The 19,575-nt window shown below is 42.8% G+C and overlaps 1 protein-coding gene across 10 annotated transcripts in view; it reads right to left on the reverse strand.

The window, feature by feature from the left end:
- DOCK1 (dedicator of cytokinesis 1) overlaps positions 1-19,575 on the reverse strand; it is a gene marked incomplete at its 5' end in the record, with an annotated part of 322,176 nt that overhangs the window by 82,982 nt on the left and 219,619 nt on the right. For all 10 annotated transcript variants that reach the window (XM_080621564.1, XM_080621560.1, XM_080621556.1 and 7 more), the window contains 4 exons: positions 2,469-2,617; positions 9,785-9,843; positions 13,964-14,064; positions 14,719-14,797. In XM_080621564.1, coding sequence (XP_080477690.1) covers positions 2,469-2,617; positions 9,785-9,843; positions 13,964-14,064; positions 14,719-14,797 — 388 coding nt within the window. The remainder of the gene's footprint in view (positions 1-2,468; positions 2,618-9,784; positions 9,844-13,963; positions 14,065-14,718; positions 14,798-19,575) is intronic.

Raw genomic sequence — 19,575 nt, forward strand, 5'->3', positions numbered from 1 at the left:
CCAAGGAAACCATGGAGCAAGCCCTCATGGAAGCTATTTTCCGGTACACAAAGGGAGAGAAGGTGACTGGGAAAACCCAATATGGATTTACTAAGGGTAAACCACATCTGACCAACCAGATTGCCTCCTGTGATGAAACTATCTGCTGAGTGGGTGAAGAGCTGTGGTTGTCTCGATCTTAGCAATGGGTTTGCCAGTCTCCCAAAGCATACTTGTTGATGAGTTGGTAAGATATGGACTGGATAGACAGAATAAGAGATAGGTGCAAAAAGTGATCTCAAAAGGTGATGGTTTAATGACTCTGACAGTCTAAAAGGCAGCCAGCAAGAAACTGTAGTGTTAATGGAAGAGAAACGTCAAGTCCTGAATCTGGGATGGTGTAGTTGCAAGCAGCAGTACAAGATGCTCTGATGGAAGAACTTGGTAGACAGCAAGCTGAGCATGACGAAGCAGCGTGCCCCTTCACTTGCACTTCTTCTTGCACCAAGAAGAGTTCAGCTAGAGGATCAACACGATTATTCCATTTGCTGATCCATGGCTGGAATACCGCATCCAGCTTTGGTTCCCCCAGCTCAAGACAGGCATTGACAAATTGGAGATGGTCTAATGGAGAGCCAACAACATGAGCAGAGTGTTGGAGAACCTGGCCCAAAGAATGGAGAAAAGAACTGGGTTTGTTCACCCTATAGGAAAGCGGACTCAAGCCTTCCAACACCTAAAAGGTGGTTATAGAGGAGATGGAGTTACTCGGTTTACAAAGATGCACAGTGACAACACAAGCAGCAACAGGTTCAAGTTGATTCAGGGAAATTCCATCTGGATCTAAGAAGAAAACACTTAAACACTGCAACAGGTCACTGGAAATATTCAATACTGAGCTTCAGATGGCCCTGGATACCACAATTTAAGGCCCAGTTTGGACCAGATGACTACCAAAGGTCCCATCCAACCTAGACTTCTCTATAATTCTTTGCTTTTTACAAGCTGTGATCTTCATTGCTCCAAAGCCAATCTGAGCTACTCAGCAAACTACACAACTACATTATCTGCAAAACTGTAAATGGACAGATTGATTATTCCCTGTCAGACCTAACTGTTCACTCCAAATGCACTGAAAACCAGTTTATTACCTCTGCATCTGTCGCATCAATGCTATGTCCATAAAGAAAGAAGCTATACTGACATAAGAAATATATGCTGAGTACCTACAATCCAAGACATCTCTGACTTTAGCATGAGGCACTTTTCTTCTCAAAAGACAAAAAGGATTTGTGTGAAATATTTCAGACATTCATTTATTAAAATCACCCAACTCTTCCCCACAAAGCTGCTTTCCTTCTGTCAAGAAAATACAGGGTCATAAATTCAGCTATAAAGTTACCCTCGGATTTTCATGATCCATATAATTGTACAACTGAAAAATGACAAGCCACAAAAGAGAGCATCTGACAGGAAACTGTTTAAATGGCTTCCCAGTGAGCATTTCAATCTTTACACTAGCATCAGAGCCAAGCATAAGAAGGAATGATGATGCAGCAATTGGATGGATCCAAAACACAGTTCACAACCTTTCCAGACACCATCCAGCACCAAACAAATCAAAGTAATAAAGCTGATGCCGTTTCCCTTGCTTAAGCCTCTCCATGCAAATATTCATTTACTCTGGCTACAGATTTATTAAGAGGTTATGAATAATGGTTCACAAAAAAAGTATGGAAAAGGAGAAGATTTTTCATCCAAGAAAGAAAACTGCCGATAGAAAGGGTATAAAATAAACAACACACATCAAACCTGACTGTAATATTCACAAGGTGATATCCTGAACTGACAGACATTCCACTTCGTAAAGGATCTACATGGCTTATAGTATAACACTACCTGGCCTAACTACTCTTATACTCAATCCATAAGGCAAAGTTCCTAAGGAAAGAAGGTCAAGTGAATGATGGCAGGGAAGATTCTTTCACTCCACTCGCCTCTCAGAAGTTGTTATCAGGGTAAGGTTGTGTGTGCTTATTGAAGGCCTTCCCTCAGCATGGTAAAATGAAATAGAATAAAAAAGCTACGTATGTTAGCCTTTGCAGTGCCTGTATAGCATAAAGAGTACCAAAATGACAAGCTACCAGAGTTGAGACACTCTTACAGGTTATAATTTCTTTTGCCACGTTATCAGGCTTTCTCTATGTCCAATTTAACTCTGAAGCAGACTCCTTTTCTGAGTCACAGGGACTATTTTAGACATCTGGTTTTGCTCTCCTTTTGTACCATACCAAAAGGTTTCATCTTCTTCATGCAAACACTTCCTTCCAGAAGAATTTAAGAGCAATAAATGAAAAGCTCTATAGTCACTCAAGAGTTACACAAAAGAAGCAGATCCATAATGATATCAAATAACAAATTCTTATGTTTTGTCAAAGAACAAGTGAATCTCTCTTGCAAACTTTAGGTATCTGTAGGTTACTGCTTACCATCTGGAAGCTTCTCGTAGAATGGAATTCACACTGCATCATGTCAAAGAAGATTGGGATTGTAGCTTTCCGGAGTTCGGTTTCAGGGATGAGCGTCATTTCTAAGATAGGTCCCACCATTTCTGGGATGAACTTGATTTTATGCTGACCTTTAAGAGAAAAGATGCATTTTGAAGTTAACGAACAGCCACTTTGATAGAAGATAACAGTTATAAAAGCTGTATCAGTAAGGGTTCATATAGCATTAGAATGTATTTTTCAAGATCTAACTGCTGAAACACATATTATTATTTACGCCATAAGAGGGGAATGATGTGGTATGTAGAAACCCAATTTAACACTAGTTGCTGAACCCAGAGCCAAGCTGGAACTGCCAGATTTCCCACAAAGAATCCATATTTGCACACATACATTAAGCTACAAGGGGTTTTATTAAATATAACTTATGGTTGGCAGAGAAGAAGGCTAAAAGGCATCACTCGCATTAACTTATTTAGACTGCTGTATCTTCCGCAGCGTACAAAATGTTCTCTGTGTCAGTCCATCAAAGCGTCACCACGAGTGCATACTTACACAGCCTCGAGACACGAAGCTACATCTTACCAAGCCAACAATACATCTTTTTTCCTTGAGAGCAAACCTGATATCACATTTATCTTCCCAAGAGAAACCGGCAGCTCGCCTGACCCTCCCTGCTACGCTCTCCATGCATGGAACAGAAATCAAACCTTAGCAGGAGCACGGTACCTAAGAAATACTGGTTAAAATTATCCAGTTACTGTTCATATTATTAGCTAAAGGGGAGAGGATGCAGATTATACGTTCTGCAAGTTATCTGTTAAATAACTCCATGCAAAGATGCTGGTGTACAGCAGTGTAGCACAGCACTGGAAAGTCACAGAATCAACTAGGTTGGAAAAGACCTTCAAGATCATCAAGTCCAACCATTCCCCAGCACTGCCAAGGCCACCACTAAACCACGTCGCTAAGGGCCTCATCTATATGGGCAACAGACTTGATGGCAGAAGGTTAGAACTCACAACTTCATCCCCCTCTCAACAAGAGGCTGAGATCCATTTGGACCTCACCACATAACGGGTGATGTTTCTCACAAATAGAATTAATGGATATGTACAATCGGTCCATGCATTCACTGCTGTGGTTCAGAACAGACTTCTTAAGAGCTAATTTAAGGAGCCCTCAAGCTTCCCCCATTATAAGACTCTTGTTTCCCATTGCACTTACCAGTGGTGTAGGCCAGCAACAGACTTTAACTCATTTATATTCCACTGCACTACACCAGCGGCGGCAACCGTGCAAGTCTAATTAGTAGTCTCACTTCTGACCACAACTAACATAAATCTCAACAAATGTAATCAAGAAGAAATCCTTTCCTAACAAAACACACTACTTCTTATAGAAGAAATAATTGGAGTTACTTGATTTGGCAAACTTCAGAATCCTATTAGCATTAGCAATCCTATTAGGGCAAATTAATACTCAACTAAAACTGCTGCTTTGCATGATGCTGCAATGCTGGCTGTTGGGGAGGAATATCAAGTGAGAGGTATAAAGCTTTTCCCTGTCCCTTTTACAAGTGTTATTACATTCGGCCTCTCAGGTGACAGTTTTCTTGTCTTATTGCCTGAAAAGTGTCAGTCAGTATTTCAGAGAACAAGTAACAGTGACAAAAGTCGTTCACCAGGCACAGATGTAATGTCGCAAAGTCCTCTGTGTGCCATGGTGGGATTTTCCACTGCTTCAAGCACAGGGATTCCCTCAGAAAAGTAAAGAACAGCTTTTGAATTTGAGATGAGAAAACAGTCAGGTCCCAAAAGATTCTTTTTAAGGCTTTGATCCCGTTTCCTTTTCTCTGGGGCATAAAAACTTCTTGGGCAACAAGGGAGGCGCAGGAGACCTGCACTCACAAGAAGTGACAGGTTCTGCCCCTGGTCGGGGCAATCCCCAGCACAAACACAGGATGGGCAGAGACCGGATGGAGCAGCCTGAGAAGGGCTTGGGGGTGTTGGGTGAAGAAGAAGCTCCCCATGACCCAGCTTCAGTGTGCGCTTGAGCCCAGAACCCCCCCGTGTGCTGGGCTGCACCCCCAGAGCGTGAGCAGCAGCTCAGGGAGGGGATCCTGCCCCTCTGCTGTGCTCTGGGGAGACCCCCCCTGCAGCCCTGATCCAGCTCTGGGGCAGCAGCACAAGAGGGACGTGGAGCTGCTGGAGCGAGGGCAGAGGAGGCCACGGAGCTGCTGCGAGGGCTGGAGCAGCTCTGCTCTGGAGCCAGGCTGAGAGAGCTGGGCTGGGGCAGCCTGGAGAAGAGAAGGCTCCTGAAGGGGAGACCTGAGAGCAGCTCCAGTGCCTAAAGGGGCTGCAGGAAACCTGGAGAGGGGCTTGGGACAAGGGCCTGCAGGGACAGGCCAAGGGGAATGGCTTTAACCTGCCCGAGGGGAGACTGAGATGAGCTCTTAGGCAGAAGCTCTTCCCTGTGAGGGTGCTGAGGCGCTGGCCCAGGGTGCCCAGAGAAGCTGTGGCTGCCCCATCCCTGGCAGTGTTCAAGGCCAGGTTGGACACAGGGGCTTGGAGCAAGCTGCTCTAGTGGAAGGGGTCCCTGCCCGTGGCAGGGGTTGGAGCTGGATGAGCTTTAAGGTCCTTTCCAACCTAAACCAGTCTGGGATTTTATGATTCTAGGAGGTGATCCAATGACAAAGGCACAGAGGGCCACAGAGCTCAGCTGTGAGGTGTCTGCCAGCACCTCCAGCACTGAATTTACTCCTGATCTTGCAGGATCTAGTCGGCAGGAGCCACCCCACCGCCCATGAACCAATGCTGCATGCACTCAGTCTTCTTGTTCAGCAGCTGCTTGTATTTATTAGTGGAGCTGCCTTGCAAGTAATCAACAACAGAGCTTTTAAATCAAAGAGGACAGAGAGCTCCTCTGCATATGAAATTCAGAATGACTTGGGGGGAATAGAAACATGTGAGTTATGAGCAGAAAGTATTAAAATCACTGGTACATTGTACCGCGAAATAATCCCTCGTCGGCTGTTTGAAACCCACTGCGCCTTTCATGCTGTCTGGAGGGTCTGTGGGTGGCTCCCACTGGATTTACACAGCTTGGCTGCAGGGAAAAACATGGGAATGACCTAGCTGCTTGGGATGCAAAGCACTCACCCTGCAGCACTGCCCAGAGCTGCTCCTGCTGCGGTCATGGGGCCCGGGCAGGCAGTGACCACAGGAAGGAAGGGCAGCACAGATGGACAAGTTAAGCCAGCTCCATTTGTTTTCTACATCAAACCTACATGAGGAGTAACCTGGAGAAAGGCTCTGTCCAGTGACTGGGTGATACAGGAGAGAGCCCTGCGTCTGTGTGCATCATCACATCATCCGTGTGACGCACACACAGAGGTTTGCTGTGATGGCGTGGTCCAGGGTGATGTTGCTACACAAAAGAAAGCATGAGATCAAACCACGGATGGCAAAGGCCTTCCTCTGGCACCCCAGAGCATCCATCCAGCTGCCTGTCCCAAACCCAAACCGTGCCGCTGCTTTAAGAACCACAGGCAAAACAAGGAGCCTTTTGAACATGCAAAGCCTTCCCTTTGCTGCCGCTTCTGCCCTGCCTCGAGACGTGTGAGCAGTCTGTGGGAGCGCAACAGCAACAGACCTCATTATGCAAACCAAACCAAGGCACTCATTTTAGTGGATCATGCGTGATTTTCATTTCCCAGGTCCTTCTAATTTAACTATGGGCTCCAAAACCCCCTGAATAATTTGCCAGCAAACCTCACCTTTCGCTTGGGTCAGCTCTGAGCATGCACGATTAATTCAGAGAGTGTTATCTGCAATGACTTCTATTAATGCAGCACTCAAAGTTCAGGTCTATTTTGAACACTGGCTTTCCCTCCCGCATTATTGTCTCTGTCAGGACACCTTTCCTGACGTCAAGCACCGCAGGTCAGCTCCAGCAACCACTTCACTTCATCTTTAGGGATTTCTGCTGAGGCGCTGGCCCAGGGTGCCCAGAGAAGCTGTGGCTGCCCCATCCCTGGCAGTGTTCAAGGCCAGGTTGGACACAGGGGCTTGGAGCAAGCTGCTCCAGTGGAAGGTGTCCCTGCCCGTGGCAGGGGTTGGAACTGGATGAGCTTTAAGGTCCCTTCTCACCTAAACCATTCCATAGTTCTATGAATTTTCCCTTTCCATCCCCCTCTAGCTGGTTCAGATGTCGACAATAAAGGCAATGTTTTCTGAGCTGGCTTTCCCTGACCAACTTTAGCACGAGGATATGATTTTAAATGTCATTGCAATTTCTTTAACATAGAACTGCTGAAGCCATTAACCACTGAAACCTGGTACACACGACCTAGTGTCAAACTGTGTTTTGTATATGCTAAATTGCATCACAGAACACTTTGAAGGGCGTGTTGTTTGAGCTCCTACGTTTTCAAGACAGGGGCCATGGCTTGCTTTACACTTCTTTGATACTCAGTGTCTCACCAAGGTCTACGGAGCCCCAGCTCTAACAAAGCAGTGACTCAAAAGAACACATTATTGTAAAGTTCAGGTTGTGATATGGAAGGAAAAAGCCTATATAGACTGATATACACTGGGTTTGGTGCATCTAAGAGAAGAAAAGCCTTGCAGTGCTTTCAGAAAGGCACCAGGCAGGGGCTTTGCAGGGAAGGCTCCCTGGAGCCATCCCTTCTGCTGCTGCAGCACAGCACTCAAATCTAAAGCCTTCACAACCAAACCGAGCAGGGACAGCTCCAACAAGGATTTAAACAGAAAACCCATCAGGCTGGATCTGTAGTACATGGTTCACTGCTTAAAACAAGAATCATATTCCTAAATCACAGGTACTTAAAGTGTGTGCGCACCGTTAGCTAGTGTTGCTCCCCACTGTACATGGCGCTTGTTTTCCTCCTTATAAAGGCAGGAAGGTATCAATATTGCAGCCACTACTGCATCAGAAACACAGAGACAAGAAAACAGTTGTAGAATATGAATTCTACCATTTAATTCCAGAAAATAAATTGCATTCTTAACTGCGCGCTTTAGCTGGAGGACGGTTGTGTTCCCAACTGGGGAGATTTAACTCAGCAGGCATTATACATTAATCATGGTATTTATGAACAAAAAACTGATGAGACTAAATATTAATTTTTGAGGCTTATCCATAGCCTTCAATACATAAATCAAAAGTCAGGGTTGCTCGGCTTCATCACATCTTATGCGCAATGGCACAGGCGTAAAGACGAGATGCTCAAGCATGTTCAAGAATTAGAGCTTTTCACTTCTGATTTTGTTTCTGAAGACAGACATTCATAATTTGATTAATGCAGTGTAACTTCTAAGATAAAAGTGTCAAGCACTCCCCAACCCATTCCCCTGCAGTGGCAAGTCAGAATTCCTTCTTAATTGATGCTGTGACACACACGAGACTGGTGAGGAGCCAGAAGTTAAACACAAGCAGCATGGACTATGTGTAGTAAAAGAAGATGAGAAAGAATAAGCTGCTCATTAGAAGTACAAAGGTTGCCTTGGATTGGGGTCCTGCCTCTGGTTTACCTTTCTCCTGCAGCTTTTGTTGGGCAGAGTAGCAATTTTCTGCCTTCCAACATGTGAGATTTCAGCATTAACGATCCCAACCACTTACAGAATCACAGGTATTGGTGCTAGAGGAGGTCACAGAGTCACCTACTTGAGTAATCTCAGTTTATAAAACCTCCCTTCAAAATCAAAGGCTTTCATGACAGCACAGAAAGAAATATTGAAGAAAACATCCCCCCCTTGTGCCAATCGATTCCCCAAACTCCAGAGGAAATTATTATCAGCTTCCTCTTGATAGTGAAAACCTGAACAAACTAAACAACCTGTCCAAGGGTCAGAAGGAATAAGAAGCACAATGCACTCCACAGCCCCTAGCCTGAATAAAATAGCCTCAGGTAAGAGCAGCCAGATGGATAACTATGTATGCAAACTTCCCTACTTTCAGGCCAGTAAATTCTGGGAAAAGCTTAAGGATCCAAAGATGCTCAAGGAATTATAAAGGTAACAGAAGAATGGAAGCGTCATGGAACAGGGAAGGATTAAGCTCATTACTAACAGAGAGGCTGCGTCCTGAGCTGGATGACACAGCATCAGGCGTGATCTTGATTTTATTATCTGTCTGCCAAGTCACATATCAGCTGTACTATGCTTTAATCTGCTCTCCAGACACTTAATTCACCAAAGATGCCTCTAATAAAAAGTGAACTCGGCTGCTCTCAGAAGCCTTTTCTCATCATTCCAGCAGAGCAGATGCAAACTCCACGATAAGAAACTCTTATGAACCTTTGCATCCCTTTCTCTTATATATGCTGAATTTCTTTCCAGTTTCAGCCGCAACAGTTCAGGAAGAGATAGAAGGGAAGTGTCAAATGCATTTATTTCTGAACTTCTGATAAAACTCGGAAGAGCTGGAGTGTCTCTGCTGTTAAGCTCAGGAAGATGCAATCTGGCAGATGAGTACACTCAGGTCATTGCAAATACCCCATTTCTCATGAAATTCAATCCCCATTTAGCTCATTTATACCCACAGAACAGCACAGATGCGATAGAGTCCAATAGTCCTGATTCACCTATGAACTCCAGGATGTCCGAGTTCCCATTTCTTACTGATCAACCTGTGTCACGATGATGCAGGCAAACATCAGAATCTAAGCAGAATTCCCAGGCTAAGTTGCCAATAACCCTTGGATACGTTCATTTTGCTACAGTCCCAGTTCCAGCACCCATCCACACGGCTGTGTGTGTCCTTATCTATGTGTATACATGTATCTGTATATATCCAATTTTGAGCAGGAAAAATCAACAGGTATCACCATAACCATTTCTTTTTATTCAGCATGAGGCTGAATGCCACGAACACCCAGAAGATACTGATACATTGACTACAGTTATGTATCTTTCCAGATGGTGAAATAAGTGTGCACAGGTGCCTTTATTTCTACAATCACCTGCTTTTTAAATGCCTTCCGGAAGCCTATTGTTATTTTGAGGGAAAGCAAGTTCACTTCATAGAATCATAGAACAGTTTGGGTTGGAAAGGACCTTAAGATCATCCAGTTCCAGCCCCCCTGCCATGGGCAGGGACACCTCACACTAAACCATGGCACCCAAGGCTCTGTCCAACCTGGCCTTGAACACCGCCAGGGATGGAGCATTCACAACCTCCCTGGGCAACCCATTCCAGTGTCTCACTACATCTCTACCTTGGTTTATACAAACACTGAGTGAAAGCATTAAGCAACAGGGGCTCAGGTTACTTACCCAGATTGTACCACATGTCCCTGATTTCAAACCCAATCTGCCTTCTCATATCACCGTACCTTAAAAAAGAAAACAAAACCACCATTAAAAGAAGAAGAAATAAAATCTGTTACCAATAAGCAGGAACATTCAACTTTCAAAATCTGATCAGCAAAGATATTTGAAATTACAAAAGAGGTTCTGCAAATTCAACTCAAATTAATAGGATGATCCACGTTCCCTCACCAGCTCAGCCACGTGCTCGTAGACACCGTAGATGCCCTGTTACAAAGGGATGAGATAGATTGAATCAGCTTCTGCTCCTTGGCTTATGACTTTCTCATTCATAAGACCCCAGATTTCAATTTCTCCAACAATACTTACCAGAAGGAGAACACACACAAACCTTCAGCCATGCAAACACACACAAACCTTCACCCAGTGCGAAACCCCTCTTTGCCATCTTTTCAGGTTACCTTTGGGACACATGGGTGGTTACAGACATTAATTGTGAGCATCTTCTATTTTCAAGTGGTAATGGCTGGAGGAAGTGTAACAGAGAGCTGCAAGGCCTAAAGCTATGTTTTATTTTTATACACCCTCTTAGCATAGCACTGTCCTAGAAAATACAACAAGGAACATCTTGGGATGTCTTGTTCATTCACGGCCAAAATACACAGAAAGTTTCTACATTCCAATGGGATTTTGTGTCCCAGATCAAAATGTGGTTGAGACACTGGCCCAGGGTGCCCAGAGAAGCTGTGGCTGCCCCATCCCTGGCAGTGTTCAAGGCCAGGTTGGACACAGGGGCTTGGAGCAAGCTGCTCCAGTGGAAGGTGTCTCTGCCCGTGGCAGGGGTTGGAACTGGATGAGCTTTAGGGTCCCTTCCAACACAAACCTTTCCATGATGATGACAATGATGAAGGTCCCTTCCAACCCAAAGCAATCTGGGGGCACCAATGCCACAGAGATCCCATCAATGTTGTTTTTATATCCCACTCCCTCTCTACATTAATACCAGGAAAGCTTAGTGAAGGGCAAACATCCTATTGCCTTCATTAATGACAGGATCAGAACCATAATGAGCTCCAAGAATGTATTTGCTGCACAGAATATTTGTATGCTAAGGATGATTACTTAAATAACAAGATGATCAAAATGGCAATCTCTGGCAACTTGTGGGATTTCTAGGGGCTAATAGTGAGATACCCTATCATTAAGATGGATTAAGGAAATTCTTCTGCATCATTAAAAATTAACTAATGCTTAAACGCAATGTTTAGCAAAACCTACAAATTACAATAATTATATTTTAATTATTAAATATTTGATATATTAATTGAAATATACCCTTAAAAAGATGGCTGAGTGTGATATTAAGTGATTCATTACAGCCCTTTGGCACAGAACTGGCAGTGGTTTCACATAGCAATAAAAGTTAGCACTCCAGCCCATACATTTATTGCATCTTGAAGAATTTATGGTCTTGATTTCTGTCGCCAAAACTCGATTAATCTGAAAATAACAACTTGTAAACAGAGTTTTACAATTTAGCAAACTTCATTAAGTAACCACTTCAAATGACTTCATCTATTTACTTATATTAGCAGTGAGAAATGTCTGTTGATTTCTTGCATCTCTTCAGCAAGATATAATGCTCGGTTTAATAGAAAAATCATTAGGAGAAAATATCTAAGTTCCTATCCTCACAAAGAGGCAATATCAGTCCACAGATGTATGTGACAGTAATTTCCAGTTCAGGTGTTGGTTTTATGTTCAGGTCAGGAGTCTGATCTGAACTAAAACACTACTGTAGGTGCAAACCAGCATCGGACCAACCGCAGCCACAGCAGATCCCTCTGCTTGGCAACCGATTGGAGTGATTCGCCTCTTGCAAGTATCCTTTACTCTTTGAACTACCACAGAGAACCTGCACCATTGGCCAAATCTTGCACAAAACCATTTTCTTTCATAGATTCTAAATCTAATGGAAAACAAAATGACCTTGATTTCCTTTTGCAAACTCAAAGCTATAATGTTCTTTATGATTCTGGTAGCTAAGGGTGGCCTTCAAGAAACCTGGAGAGGGGCTTTGGACAAGGGCCTGTAGGGACAGGCCAAGGGGAATGGCTTGAACCTGCCAGAGGGGAGACTGAGATGAGCTCTTAGGCAGAAGCTCTTCCCTGTGAGGGTGCTGAGGCGCTGGCACAGGGTGCCCAGAGAAGCTGTGGCTGCCCCATCCCTGGCAGTGTTCAAGGCCAGGTTGGACACAGGGGCTTGGAGCAAGCTGCTCCAGTGGAAGGTGTCCCTGCCCGTGGGAAGGCGATTGTGACTGGATGAGCTTTGAGTTCCTTTCCAACCCAAACCACCCCATGGTTCTATGATTCTATGGTATGTATAACACAAGTGCAGAAACCTGAGCTCTGCTTGGCATCACTTTTTCACTGAACTTGTAAATATTCCCTTTTCATCACGGAAGCCCCATGAGTCATTGGTACATGAATTAAATCACATAGTGCTTAAAAAGTCTGTTTCAATGCTCAGGTAAAGCACAGCTTCCAAAGGCAGCACCTCAAACCTCACAATGGCTTGGAGAAGTTTGAAGGGCAAAACTTAGCTGCCGAAAAACCAGGATGGGCCATAGAGCTGTATCTTTTCTGGACAAAGCCTGCAACCCACACAGTTAAAGGAAAAAACTTTAAGAAATCACATGTCACTTCAGCAGTGATAAAGTCATCTTGTTATCACTGTGATCTCTCTCATCATCATAATATACAACAAGCCTTGAACTCAGAAGGTGATCTTAATCACAATGCATCTTTTTTCTCTATATACCTGATTCTGGGCAACCTGATCTAGTCGAAGATCATAGAATCATAGAATAGTTAGGGTTGGAAAGGACCTTAAGATCACCCAGTTCCAACCCCCCTGCCATGGGCAGGGACACCCCACACTAAACCATGGCACCCAAGGCCTCATCCAACCTGGCCTTGAACACTGCCAGGGATGGAGCATTCACAACCTTCCTGGGCAACCCATTCCAGTGCCTCAGCACCCTCTCAGTAAAGAATTTCTTCCTTAGATCCAATCTAAACTTCCCCTGTTTCAGTTTGAACCCTGTTTTAAGATGTCCTTACTCATTGAAGGAGGTTGGACTGAAGGATCTTTGAAGGTCCCTTCCAACCCAAACTATTCTATGATTCTATAAGGAGTCTGATAAAAATATATATGTATATATATTTATATATATGTTCAGGGAATCACAGCTTAAAAACTTCCCATTTTTGTGCATTGATTGCAGTAACCTGATTGACTTGTGTTCAAAGGCCAAAGCCGGGTTGGATGGGACTTGGAGCAACCTGGTCTAGTGGAAGATGCCCCAGTCTGTGCCAGGGAGTAGGAACTGGATGAGCTTTAAGGTTCTTTCCAACCCAAACCAGTCTGGGATTCCATGATTCTATGGCTATGGGAAGAAAGTGATTTTGCAGGCACTCTTACAAATATTAGGACACAGAAACTCTGTGTTTGAAAACACGCAATGGGCTTCTTCAGTGCTCAGTGTTTAGTTAGTTAATCATAAGCTCCACATTGAAACCCCAATGACATTTAGGAAAATACATACATTAAAATAGTCAGGCTCCATTCTTATTTCCAGTCCTTTTTCTTTTGACAGTTTTCGTTTGCTGTGGGCCTTGAGTAAGAATTGGGTAGTTCAAGCTCCCTGTTGGAGGGAGGCAATGTAATCCGTTTTAGCCAAGGAAGCATACAAGTCTGCAGCTACACAAACTCATTCTTGAGGGATATCGCAGGGAAACCGTCTGTAGTTACAAAAATTCCCTCTAAAAGGCCGTTAGGGATTAAGCACTAAAGAGCCCATGTAAAATGAGATTAGAATAAGCACACAGCTAAAGTGATTTAAAAATTCACTTTGATAATATGTTAATACTCCTGAAAAGTCTTGACTTTATGAGCATCCTGCGGTATAAAATACTGTCTTCATCAGTAATGAATCATGTAATTTAGATCTTGATTCAAGGGTAGAAATGCACATGCAATACTTGATTCATGGTTTTAAAACCAACCTTTCATTATGCCATGATTGCATCTCAATTTGAATGGGTTTAGCTAAGAAATTAAACTAAAGTTATGTTAATAGAGCTCAAGTTCTCGTTCATGATTTAAATGACAAATAAGACTTACTTGTTAAGTATTTTTGCTCTTTTAGCACTTGAGAAATTCTCCAGTTGTAAAGACTCTTGGGTGAGAAAAGCAACAGCCAGGTGGAAGTAGTTGTTCCAAAGCTGAAAGCCCCCAAAATGACAAGAACAGATACCATTAATTCTCTGAAACGTTCTGCACACCTACAAAACAACGTTAAACTACCTAAATTATGCATGCAAATATGTCAAGGAGAAAAGAGCAGACACCACCGAGACGATGCTTCTTGATGTATTCTTAGTACATCTCCTCGGCGTGTTTACATTTCCATGAAACATTTCCCATCTACAAATCCTCATCAATTGTGTTTGGATGATGCAAGGAAAATTAAATGTGAATATATAATATGAGAGACACAAAGAAAGGATCCTGAGCAAGTGACCTAAATTCTCACTTATATGTTGTGTCTCAGGCTCCACGTTTGAGGCATTAATTCTCCTAAAGCATGTGGGGGAGAACACCCCTTTTCTGCTGCTCTTGAAGGAAAGGAGGAGTTTTCCATGATGCTTTGGGTAAGACTTGATGCTCTTCTATTCTATCACTCTGTGCTCTTCTAGGACACAGCACACAAGTGGATCGTATGTATCTGTGAAGCCTGAAATGACTTTACTGGGCTAACAGGTCAACCTTGGGTTCACACCGAATGCGCGTACACCTCCAAATTACACATTGAGGGTAGAAACTTATTCCAACATTACCATTAGTCCCCAGGACAGCCGTGTTTGCTTTTGCCTTACCTGTAACTCAAAGTTAGTTTGATCAAGAAATTTCTTGTTCAGCATATCTGCATACTGATTAATTGCTCGCAGGAAGACTCTGAAAGATCAAGAGAAAATGACATAATTACACACTTCTTCTGTGGCACCTTTATACATTTGCCATCCCAATTAGGCAGAACTCGGAGTCTGTCTGGAAAGTGAAACCTGTAGCTGTTACTTGAGCAGCAGTGTGATCTCACCGCGAGTAAGTGTACAGAATTATATGTACATGTTCTCCAAATTAATCAAGTAAATTAGCATATGCAGAAACACAAGGAATTGCTTTGGATAAAATCACTTGTCTTTAAAATACCTTGTGATAATCAAGAGATCATTAAAAATAGAATTTATTAGAAAAAGTATAGAGACTTTTAAAGTGACAACATTGTGGTGGTGTATCTAACTTAGACCTGCTTTCAAACTGAAACGGGAGATTTAGATTAGATATTAGGAAGGAGTTGTTCCTTGTGAGGGTGCTGAGGCGCTGGCACAGGGTGCCCAGAGGAGCTGTGGCTGCTCCATCCCTGGCAGTGTTCAAGGCCAGGTTGGACACAGGGGCTTGGAGCAAGCTGCTCCAGTGGAAGGTGTCCCTGCCTGTGGCAGGGGTTGGAGCTGGAGGAGCTTTAAGGTCCCTTCCAACCCAAACCAGGCTGGGATTCTGTGATTCCAGACCTGCAACTGGCTGTATTTTATCTTGCAGGTCAAGCAAAACATGTTCTTAAACACCAGGCAAACCCTGTTTTACTTATGGCACAGTAAAACGTAGGAACACGATTGAAGGGCAATCTCCAAAACACTGCTCACTGCTCTACTCCTAAGATGCTAATTTAGTAGCCAGTGTATTTCTAAAAGGGATGCTTCTTAAATTGCAATAGGAGTTGGCTTGACAAGCTTTAAAAAGAAAACCAAGCGGTACAGTAAAAGTAGGTCACTACATATTCATGGTGCTGAGCAGTAAACATATTATTCTTCAGTGCCCTCATCTCCATTGTCAAAATAAACATTAGATTCCTCCTGAAAACTTTCAATGTATGCAATGAAAGTGCCAGCTAATGCCCAGACAAATGAGCTTGGTTTTGGAGCAGACGTGGTAGATATTTATATCTCCTCAAAGTCCCAGCAGCGGTAAAGACTACTCAGAACACGTTCTACTTCCCCCCACCCATAGCAATTTTTAAGGAGAGGGTTCGCTGTTGAATGCAAAATAATCAAATTTAATCTTCCTACAGGTTGACAATAAAATATCAGGATTATTTCAAACAAACCACAAGAGGCAGTCAGAAAGGTCTTTTACTGAATTTAAGGTACCGAGTGTTCTCTCTTGAAAAAACCCTAATATTTAGCTAAATGTTTGGGAACTCAAGAGAAATGAAACATGGGCACCAGGATGCCATGACAGATTATTTGTGTATACTAAATTAAGAAAAGAGGGCAAAAATTGGATGCCACTGGGATGTATTTGCACTATAAAGTCAGATCAGCCCCACAGCAGTGTAATGGAGAAGGAATGTAGCCAAATGTGAAAAATGAAATTGGAATTCTAAGAGAAAATACAAAAGGAAATTGAGGAGATTAAAGAATACATAAAATATATGTAGGTATACACATATCCATGCGTTTCACAATATCACTCTTTACATCTAAGAGTCCTTATATATATTTATATCCAAGAAGTCATCCAGCCGATGTAGAGATGCATTTCAGGCACAGTACATCTGTGCATTTGTCAGTGCATACATTTGGAAACAACTTCATTAAGATACTTTATAAATGAGGTGAATTTAGCACACACACTACTACATTTCAGATATATGTATTTTAGATCTACGACTCAATTACTGAGTTGTAGCATACACTGAGATTGAAAGTGAAGTTATCCATGTATTCAGAGTATCAACAGTTTGATAGATAGACTTATACCCTGGTTTGTTTTGTGGTTATAAAGTCTGATAATACGCTGAGATTCCTAACTCTTCCTAGAAGAATTAGAAATTTAACATAGCAGGAAGTGCCATCTAATGCTCCTTGCCTTTCCAAGATAAAATCAGTTCCAACACAGGGAGGATTATGCCTACAATTTAATTACGTTGCCTGCAGACATGACTGTAATGTATTCAATCTAGTCCATCTAATTAAGCTTTGGAACAATCTCATTACTTTATATACCATTATTTTCCTTTCAACTGTAACTCTCATTTTTGCCCTGCATTAATCCTACTGAATCCCAACAAAGAACAAATAATGCAGGATCTACTGTACATGCCAACTGCAAAAGGACCATGGCACAGCACATCTGTGAAGCTGCAGCTGTAATTAAACAACACCATCATCCCCTCAAAGCCCATGTACTAATGTGTTACACCTCTAATCCGGCTGCTTTTGGAAGGTTCCTCCTAACTTTCTACTGAAGAACATCAAAAAAGACACAGAGATTTAAGTGCTGATTTTTGAATTATTCAAACCCCATTTTAATTTGGATTTGATTTGCTGATACACTCAATCCTTCTGTTACTCGATGAAGCACTTCCTTATCTATGTTACCAAAGGAAGCCCAGGTCTTTATTCCAGCGCAAGTCAACAGAACAAGGTTTTTATTATAGCAGTGCATCTTGTGTTCAGACTTAAACAGGGAAGATTTAGGTTGGATATAAGGAAGAAATGCTTTATGGTGAGAGTGGTGAGGCACAAGAACAGACTGCCCAAGGAAGCTGAAAATGCTCCATCCCTGGCAGTGTTCAAGGCCAGGTTGGACACAGGGGCTTGGAGCAAGCTGCTCTAGTGGAAGGTGTCCCTGCCCGTGGCAGGGGTTGGAGCTGGATGAGCTTTAAGGTCCCTTCCAACCCAAACCATTCTATGATTCTATAACAGTAAAGAGAGGTGTCAGATAAGAAGAGCAGTAGGTATTTCTATCAGGAATATTCAAGCACCATCCTGTGACTTAGCTGCAATTCAATGAAAAAGAACCAAAGAAGTAACAATGGATGCAAGGCTACAGGGCAGCAGTACGACAGCCGGGTTGGCATTGCCTGTTTTGGTAGGACACTCAGTCATATGGCTAATCAGACAGACACAAAGATGACTATCCTGAAGTGAGCATTTGGATAGCAAAGCATTGCGCTTGATGAACTCTTGGCTGTAATCTAGGGAATGGTACATTAAACCTGTGGTAACAACTGTGACTCACAGATGTAAAAACAGTTCAGGTTTATTCCCAAATAAAATTCAAAAGAGCAGACAAATTCCATGAATCGTTCCAGGTATTAGTTTTGATCTTCTTCCTCTTCGCAAGCAGGTACTGACAATATCCAGCAAGCTGCCTATCAGAGTCAGAGAAACTGAAAAAATCCATAGGGAAATGTGGCTCTTCAGAATAGGCAGTATTAAACCAACCACGTCAGTTCGCTACTGAAGAATAACCTGGCTGCTGCTAAAATACGTAAGGATAAAAGGTGAACTTGGACGTCACTGGACCAACAGACAAGGAATCAAAACTATCTCCTGTGCTCTGATGGGGAACACCAATCTCCAACGGCACACTTTGTCTCGCTGTAATTAACAATGAAGATTCGCTTCCAGTTGCACGTGCATAAAAAGAAGTGTTTTTCTTGAAGTTCTGTTTCAGTTAACAAAAGAATGTATTATCTACATCAGGAAAAGCCATAGAAGTTAAACCTTGAGAAAGAGAGAAGTTCAGAGGCTGGAACCGATCACAATGTGCTCCACTGCAGTGCCAGAATGTCACACACAGCAACAAAATCTAATGCTAATGTGTTGGAATAGATTTGTTAGACAAAAGACTTTATCAACCCGAATAAAAGAAGGAAATTAGCATTTCCTATGATATGATTGGAATAGAAAGAATATGATTAGAGAAGGAAATCACCTCAGGATACGTGAGGGATGAATGACCATTGCTAAAGGGCAAGTATCTACCCAACAAAAAAAATTAACACCCTGGATGGATGAGGTTTATGTGTGCTGAGCCCCTGGGGATGAGTGATGCTGGGGATGGCACCCAAGTGCCATCAGCAGCTTTCTGTTGGAGTTAGGTCCTTTGAGGTAGGGACTGTGTTCTTATTCTGTCTTTAGATGGCTTCCATCACCATAAGGTACATGAGGAACATGCTAATGTTCAAGACCAGGTTGGACAGGGCCTTGGGTGACATGGTCTAGTGGAAGGCATCCCTGCCCATGGCAGGGGGGTTGAACTAGATCGTAAAGTCCTTTCCAACTCTAATAATTCTATGATTCTATGAGGTCTTAACACTATCAGCAGGATTTCTTGGTATTTTATCCCTGTTTATGTATTTCCTGGTAAGATACCTTTATCTGTTCTTCATAAGGGCAGAAGAAATAATGAATTCCACAAACACATAGTGGAATATCTACTTATATCTATTTTATATCTATCTTATCTACTTAGCCCTGGCAATGCCTTGGCTGGAATATTGTTCAGTTGAAGTCACCATGCATCAAGAATGACACCAAGATATAGCAGAGGGCTCAGGTGAGAGAAGCGAGAGGACAGGAGATGCAGAAAACCATGGCACATCTTAGACGCTAGGAGATACTTTGTGATGCTAAGGATGGGTCATGGAGAGCTGAAGTTGTCAAGAAAACAAACCCCAAGACCAGGTTAAGCAAATACCTGCGATCTGTTTGGCCATCATTCACTCATCCTTTCCCAAGCAAAAGGACTGATCAGTGCTAATTTCTCCAGTAATATCTCCCCAATGACAACTCTCAATCTACAGTCAAGACTTCAAATCTAGACTTCAGATGGGGATAGTAAAGAAAGGAGAAGAGGAGTTAATTTCTAAGTGAAACAGTAGTGCC

The sequence above is a fragment of the Psittacula echo genome (assembly GCF_963264785.1).
Source record: "Psittacula echo genome assembly, chromosome: 6".
Lineage (NCBI taxonomy): Eukaryota > Metazoa > Chordata > Aves > Psittaciformes > Psittacidae > Psittacula > Psittacula echo.